General features: G+C 32.4%; 1 protein-coding gene across 1 annotated transcript in view; it reads left to right on the top strand.

Moving 5' to 3' along the window:
• Positions 1-2,223: 2,223 nt before the first annotated feature.
• The window catches only part of LOC119607062 (larval cuticle protein A3A), a 52,024-nt gene continuing 45,875 nt past the window's right edge, over positions 2,224-8,372 (top strand). The window contains exon 1 of the mRNA XM_037960799.1: positions 2,224-2,287. Within this exon, the coding sequence (XP_037816727.1) occupies positions 2,261-2,287 (27 nt within the window). The 5' untranslated portion in view covers positions 2,224-2,260. The remainder of the gene's footprint in view (positions 2,288-8,372) is intronic.

Genomic DNA, 8,372 nt, shown 5'->3' with positions numbered 1-8,372 from the left:
TATAGTCTAGTCTATAGTCTAGTCTATAGTCTAGTCTATAGTCTAGTCTATAGTCTAGTCTATAGTCTAGTCTAGTCTAGTCTAGTCTAGTCTAGTCTAGTCTAGTCTAGTCTAGTCTAGTCTAGTCTAGTCTAGTTTTAAGCTTGTTACCTCCAATCTTGAACCAACCATCCGACTATATTACCCCACACACGGACTTTGATAGAGTCTTCAAAGTCAGAGTTCCTTCCAGGAGCGAGTGGTGTAGAGGTAATCTACCGAGCGAATATACCACCAGAATCTTTACAGATGGTTCTAAAATGAACTGCGGCGTTGGTTCTGGTGTCTTTTGTGAAGAAGCTGGGGTAAGTATATCCCACCGTCTTCCCAACAACTGTAGTGTCTTTCAGGCTGAAATTTTTGCGATAATGTCAGCCTGTAGGGTATTACATGACCTCAATATTCGCGGCAACATAGGAATCTTTGTGGATAGTCAAGCGGCACTTCTCTCACTAAACTCTTATACTACTACTTCCTTATTAGTCAGACAATGCAAGAAGGATCTGTCAATGCTGGGTCGGCTGTCTGACATTACCCTTGTTTGGGTCCCTGCGCATAGGGACTACTACGGTAATGAACAGGCAGATGAGTTTGCAAGAACGGGATCTGCTCTTGATATCTCCGACGCCGTTCCAGTAGCAACTCCGTTAAGTTATATCAAGAGCAATATCCTCAGATTCTTTCTTCAAAAAGCTGAAAATAGGTGGAATAACCTAGACACATGTAAAGGGGCCAAGCTATTGTGGCCCTCCTTCAATGAGAAACGCACAAGACACCTTATAAACCGAAGTAGGCGGGACATATCGAGGCTGATAGCAGTAATAACAGGACACTGGGTAATAGGCAGACACGCAAGTCGGCTTGGGCTCCCTTTCAATGATCACTGTCGCAGTTGCAAAGACAGGGAAAAGGAAGAAACGGTCTTCCATCTCCTCTGTGAATGCTCTGCTCTGGCCGTAAAGAGAAACCGCTTCCTTTGCAATTACTTCATATCTAACCTTGGCGAGATATCTGTCTTTAGGCTTAATGATATCCTCAGATTTCTCACAGCTACGGGCTGGATCTAATACTACAAATTCAACATCTGACGAGTGGAGTGGTCCGGTCAAAACGGAGTCTCTTTGATTCTACTTGACAGTTCGCGTGTAGTGAACTACCACGTAAACCAACCAACCAACCTAGTCTATAGTCTAGTCTATAGTCTAGTCTATAGTCTAGTCTATAGTCTAGTCTATAGTCTAGTCTATAGTCTAGTCTAGTCTATAGTCTAGTCTATAGTCTAGTCTATAGTCTAGTCTATAGTCTAGTCTATAGTCTAGTCTATAGTCTAGTCTATAGTCTAGTCTATAGTCTAGTCTATAGTCTAGTCTATAGTCTAGTCTATAGTCTAGTCTATAGTCTAGTCTATAGTCTAGTCTATAGTCTAGTCTATAGTCTAGTCTATAGTCTAGTCTATAGTCTAGTCTATAGTCTAGTCTATAGTCTAGTCTATAGTCTAGTCTATAGTCTAGTCTATAGTCTAGTCTATAGTCTAGTCTATAGTCTAGTCTATAGTCTATTCTATAGTCTATTCTATAGTCTAGTCTATAGTCTAGTCTATAGTCTAGTCTATAGTCTAGTCTATAGTCTAGTCTATAGTCTAGTCTATAGTCTAGTCTATAGTCTAGTCTATAGCAATAGCTTGCTTTTAACATATTTTGTTTGTGTGGCAACTTCAGCTGCAATTCCAATTAGTTTCCGTCGTGATTTCAACCAGTAAACATGTAGTTTCTACAAAGTGTCATATAGTTGCAATAAATTACTAAAATATCTTATTTAAATCGTAAAAAATATAATAAAAATGTTCCCAAGCATTTAATTAATATGTTAAGCTATTGGGAATAAGTGAAAATATGTTAATAATAGAGAAAAAAGTGCAACAAGTTATGGCCAACATTGCAGGATATGTGTGTGTTATGTTTTTAATATAAAGTATTTAAAAGTAATAAAAAATCATTAAAGTTGTTGAAAATGTTATAAAAATATCATTAATCATTTAATTAAAGAAATAATTTATTGCAAATTTAAGCAAAAGTCCTAAAAATAAGAAAAAAGAGCTACAAGTGTTTTAGCATGTAGGATTGTGTGTGTGACATTTTTTGCTAGCAATAAGCGCCAAAAAAAACAACTACATAACAAGAAGAAGAAAAAAACAAAACAAATAGAAAAATAAAGATGCCATATGATTGGTATGGCAGCATATGAAAAGGTGAGTTGCCAGTTTGAATTTTATATATGTAATGAAGGAGAACGTTAAATTTGAATTTTAAAAGGGAAACAAGTCATGTAATTGAGGTTTTCTTTGATTTGAAGCAATAGTAATGTTTAAAGGTGTATGAATTATTATTACAAAGGAATTTTTTATAATTAATTGTTTCTTTTTAGAATTTTTAAAATAGCGAATTTAAAAGAATTTTAAATAGATATGGAGAATAAAAGAAACTTTTTGGAATATTGAGTACAGATTCTGGTCTATAGCTTGATCTATAGTCTAGTCCATAGTCTGGCCTATATTTTAGTCTATAAGTGCGACTATATTCTGGTTTGGTCTAAAGATTAATCTGTAATTTAGTTTGTAGTCTAGTCTAAAGTCTAGTTTATAGTCTGTGAATACTAATATTTCCCAATCCTGTGAATACTAATATTTCCCAATTTCAATTTTTTAGATGAAGAACCTAAAAACGCTTGTAGTTTCTAAAATAACGCTCCAATTGAGAAAAAAGTGAAAATCTCATATTTCCCACCAAAAATCGATTTTTAAATGAAAAACCTTAAATCGGCTGTAGTTTCTTAAATTCTCCAATTAAGAAAATAGTGATAATCTGTGATCTCTCATATTTCCCACCAAAAATCCAAAAACCTAAAATCGGCTGTTGTTCCTTAAATACCGCTCCAATTAAGAAAATAGTGAAAACCTGTGATCACTCATATTTCCCACCAAAAATCGATTTTTGGATGAAAAACCTAAAATAGGCTGTAGTTTCTTAAATAACGCTCCAATAAAGAAAATAGTGAAAATCTGTGATCACTCATATTTTCCACCAAAAATCGATTTTTAGATGTAAAAACTAAAATCGGCTCTAGTTCCTTAAATAACGCTCCAATTGAGAAAATAGTGAAAATCTCATATTTCTCAAAAACCTTAAATCGGCTGTAGTTCCTTAAATAATGCTCCAATTAGGAAAATAGTGAAAATTTGTGATCACTCATATTTCTCACCAAAAATCGGTTTTTAGATGTAGAAGCTAAAATCGGCTGTAGTTCCTTAAATAACGCTCCAATTAAGAAAATAGTGAAAATCTGTGATCACTCGTATTTCTCACCAAAAATCGGTTTTTAGATGAAAACCTAAAATCGGCTGTAGTTCCTTAAATAACGCTCCAATTAAGAAAATAGTGAAAATTTGTGATCACTCATATTTCTCACCAAAAATCGGTTTTTAGATGAAAAACCTAAGATCGGCTGTAGTTCCTTAAATAACGTGAAAATCTGTGATCACTCGTATTTCCCACCAAAAATCGGTTTTTAGATGAAAAACCTAAAATCGGCTGTAGTTTCTTAAATAACGCTCCAATTAAGAAAATAGTGAAAATCTGTGATCACTCATTTTTCCCACCAAAAATCGGTTTTTAGATGTAAAAGCTAAAATCGGCTGTAGTTCCTTAAATAACGCTCCAATTAAGAAAATAGTGAAAATCTGTGATCACGCGTATTTCTCACCAAAAATCGGTTTTTAGATGAAAACCTAAAATCGGCTGTAGTTCCTTAAATAATGCTCCAATTAAGAAAATAGTGAAAATTTGTGATCACTCATATTTCTCACCAAAAATCGGTTTTTAGATGTAAAAGCTAAAATCGGCTGTAGTTCCTTAAATAACGCTCCAATTAAGAAAATAGTGAAAATCTGTGATCACTCGTATTTCTCACCAAAAATCGGTTTTTAGATGTAAAAGCTAAAATCGGCTGTAGTTCCTTAAATAATGCTCCAATTAAGAAAATAGTGAAAATTTGTGATCACTCATATTTCTCACCAAAAATCGGTTTTTAGATGAAAAACCTAAGATCGGCTGTAGTTCCTTAAATAACGCTCCAATTAAGAAAATAGTGAAAATCTGTGATCACTCGTATTTCTCACCAAAAATCGGTTTTTAGATGAAAAACCTAAAATCGGCTGTAGTTTCTTAAATAACGCTCCAATTAAGAAAATAGTGAAAATCTGTGATCACTCATATTTCCCACCAAAAATCGATTTTTAGATGTAAAAGCTAAAATTGGCTGTAGTTCCTTAAATAACACTCCAATTAAGAAAATAGTGAAAATCTGTGATCACTCGTATTTCTCACCAAAAATCGATTTTTAGATGTAAAAACTAAAATCGGCAGTAGTTCCTTAAATAACGCTCCAATTAAGAAAATAGTGAAAATCTGTGATCACTCATATTTCCCACCAAAAATAGATTTTTAAATGTAAAAGCTAAAATCGGTTGTAGTTTCTTAAATATCGCTCCAATTAAGAAAATAGCGAAAATCTGTGATCACTCGTATTTCTCACCAAAAATCGGTTTTTAGATGAAAAACCTAAAATCGGCTGTAGTTTCTTAAATAACGCTCCAATTAAGAAAATATCGAAAATCTGTGATCATTCATATTTCCCACCAAAAATCGATTTTTAGATGTAAAAACTAAAATCGTCTGTAGTTCCTTAAATAACGCTCCAATTAAGAAAATAGTGAAAATCTGTGATCACTCGTATTTCTCACCAAAAATCGATTTTTAGATGTAAAAACTAAAATCGGCAGTAGTTCCTTAAATAACGCTCCAATTAAGAAAATAGTGAAAATCTGTGATCACTCATATTTCCCACCAAAAATCGATTTTTAGATGTAAAAACTAAAATCGGTTGTAGTTCCTTAAATAATGCTCCAATTAAGAAAATAGTGAAAATCTGTGATCAGTCTTATTTCCCACCAAAAATCGATTTTTAGATGTAAAAACTAAAATCGGCTGTAGTTCCTTAAATAACGCTCCAATTAAGAAAATAGTGAAAATCTGTGATCACTCATATTTCCCACCAAAAATCGATTTTTAGATGTAAAAACTAAAATCGGCTGTAGTTCCTTAAATAACGCTCCAATTAAGAAAATAGTGAAATTCTGTGATCACTCATATTTCCCACCAAAAATCGATTTTTAGATGTAAAAACTAAAATCGGCAGTAGTTCCTTAAATAACGCTCCAATTAAGAAAATAGTGAAAATCTGTGATCACTCATATTTCCCACCAAAAATCGATTTTTAGATGTAAAAGCTAAAATCGGTTGTAGTTTCTTAAATAACGCTCCAATTAAGAAAATAGTGAAAATCTGTGATCACTCATATTTCCCACCAAAAATCGATTTTTAGATGTAACAACTAAAATCGGCTGTAGTTCCTTAAATAACGCTCCAATTAAGAAAATAGTGAAAATCTGTGATCACTCATATTTCCCACCAAAAATCGATTTTTAGATGTAAAATCTAAAATCGGCTGTAGTTCCTTAAATAACGCTCCAATTAAGAAAATAGTGAAAATCTGTGATCACTCGTATTTCTCACCAAAAATCGGTTTTTAGATGAAAAACCTAAAATCGGCTGTAGTTTCTTAAATAACGCTCCAATTAAGAAAATAGTGAAATTCTGTGATCACTCATATTTCCCACCAAAAATCGATTTTTAAATGAAAAACCTTAAATCGGCTGTAGTTTCTTAAATAACGCTCCAATTAAGAAAATAGTGATAATCTGTGAACACTCATATTTTCCACCAAAAATTGATTTTTAGATTTTTAAAATAGGCTGTAGTTTCTTAAATAACGCTCCAATAAAGAAAATAGTGAAAATCTGTGATCACTCATATTTCCAAAAATCGATTTTTAGATGTAAAAACTAAAATCGGCTGTAGTTCCTTAAATAACGCTCCAATTAAGAAAATAGTGAAAATCTGTGATCACTCATATTTCCCACCAAAAATCGATTTTTAGATGTAAAATCTAAAATCGGCTGTAGTTCCTTAAATAACGCTCCAATTAAGAAAATAGTGAAATTCTGTGATCACTCATATTTCCCACTAAAAATCGATTTTTAGATGTAAAAGCTAAAATCGGTTGTAGTTTCTTAAATATCGCTCCAATTAAGAAAATAGCGAAAATCTGTGATCACTCATATTTCCCACCAAAAATCGATTTTTAGATGTAAAAACTAAAATCGTCTGTAGTTCCTTAAATAACGCTCCAATTAAGAAAATAGTGAAAATCTGTGATCACTCGTATTTCTCACCAAAAATCGGTTTTTAGATGAAAAACCTAAAATCGGCTGTAGTTCCTTAAATAACGCTCCAATTAAGAAAATAGTGAAAATCTGTGATCACTCATATTTCCCACCAAAAATCGTTTTTTAGATGTGAAAACTAAAATCGTCTGTAGTTCCTTAAATAACGCTCCAATTAAGAAAATAGTGAAAATCTGTGATCACTCATATTTCCCACCAAAAATCGATTTTTAGATGAAAAACCTAAAATCGGCTGTAGTTCCTTAAATAACGCTCCAATTAAGAAAATAGTGAAAATCTGTGATCACTCGTATTTCTCACCAAAAATCGGTTTTTAGATGAAAAACCTAAAATCGGCTGTAGTTTCTTAAATAACGCTCCAATTAAGAAAATAGTGAAAATCTGTGATCACTCATATTTCCCACCAAAAATCGATTTTTAGATGTAAAACCTAAAATCGGCTGTAGTTCCTTAAATAACGCTCCAATTAAGAAAATAGTGAAAATCTGTGATCACTCATATTTCCCACCAAAAATCGTTTTTTAGATGTGAAAACTAAAATCGTCTGTAGTTCCTTAAATAACGCTCCAATTAAGAAAATAGTGAAAATCTGTGATCACTCATATCGATTTTTAGATGAAAAACCTAAAATCGGCTGTAGTTCCTTAAATAACGCTCCAATTAAGAAAATAGTGAAAATCTGTGATCACTCGTATTTCTCACCAAAAATCGGTTTTTAGATGAAAAACCTAAAATCGGCTGTAGTTTCTTAAATAACGCTCCAATTAAGAAAATAGCGAAAATCTGTGATCACTCATATTTCCCACCAAAAATCGATTTTTAGATGTAAAAACTAAAATCGTCTGTAGTTCCTTAAATAACGCTCCAATTAAGAAAATTGTGAAAATCTGTGATCACTCGTATTTCTCACCAAAAATCGATTTTTAGATGAAAAACCTAAAATCGGCTGTAATTCCTTAAATAACGCTCCAATTAAGAAAATAGTGAAAATCTGTGATCACTCATATTTCCCACCAAAAATCGATTTTTAGATGAAAAACCTAAAATCGGCTGTAGTTCCTTAAATAACGCTCCAATTAAGAAAATAGTGAAAATCTGTGATCACTCGTATTTCTCACCAAAAATCGGTTTTTAGATGAAAAACCTAAAATCGGCTGTAGTTTCTTAAATAACGCTCCAATTAAGAAAATAGTGAAAATCTGTGATCACTCGTATTTCTCACCAAAAATCGGTTTTTAGATGAAAAACCTAAAATCGGCTGTAGTTCCTTAAATAACGCTCCAATTAAGAAAATAGTGAAAATCTGTGATCACTCATATTTCCCACTAAAAATCGATTTTTAGATGTAAAAGCTAAAATCGGTTGTAGTTTCTTAAATATCGCTCCAATTAAGAAAATAGCGAAAATCTGTGATCACTCATATTTCCCACCAAAAATCGATTTTTAGATGTGAAAACTAAAATCGTCTGTAGTTCCTTAAATAACGCTCCAATTAAGAAAATAGTGAAAATCTGTGATCACTCATATTTCCCACCAAAAATCGATTTTTAGATGAAAAACCTAAAATAGGCTGTAGTTCCTTAAATAACGCTCCAATTAAGAAAATAGTGAAAATCTGTGATCACTCGTATTTCTCACCAAAAATCGGTTTTTAGATGAAAAACCTAAAATCGGCTGTAGTTTCTTAAATAACGCTCCAATTAAGAAAATAGCGAAAATCTGTGATCACTCATATTTCCCACCAAAAATCGATTTTTAGATGTAAAAACTAAAATCGTCTGTAGTTCCTTAAATAACGCTCCAATTAAGAAAATAGTGAAAATCTGTGATCACTCGTATTTCTCACCAAAAATCGATTTTTAGATGAAAAACCTAAAATCGGCTGTAGTTCCTAAAATCTGTGAAAATCTGTGATCACTCATATTTCCCACTAAAAATCGATTTTTAGATGTAAAAGCTAAAATCGGTTGTA

The sequence above is a fragment of the Lucilia sericata genome, unplaced genomic scaffold (assembly GCF_015586225.1).
Source record: "Lucilia sericata isolate MDLA Ls3-8-SP2 unplaced genomic scaffold, ASM1558622v1 Contig000652F_arrow, whole genome shotgun sequence".
Taxonomy (NCBI): Eukaryota; Metazoa; Arthropoda; class Insecta; order Diptera; family Calliphoridae; genus Lucilia; species Lucilia sericata.
This window is presented reverse-complemented; position numbering and strand designations above follow the sequence as displayed.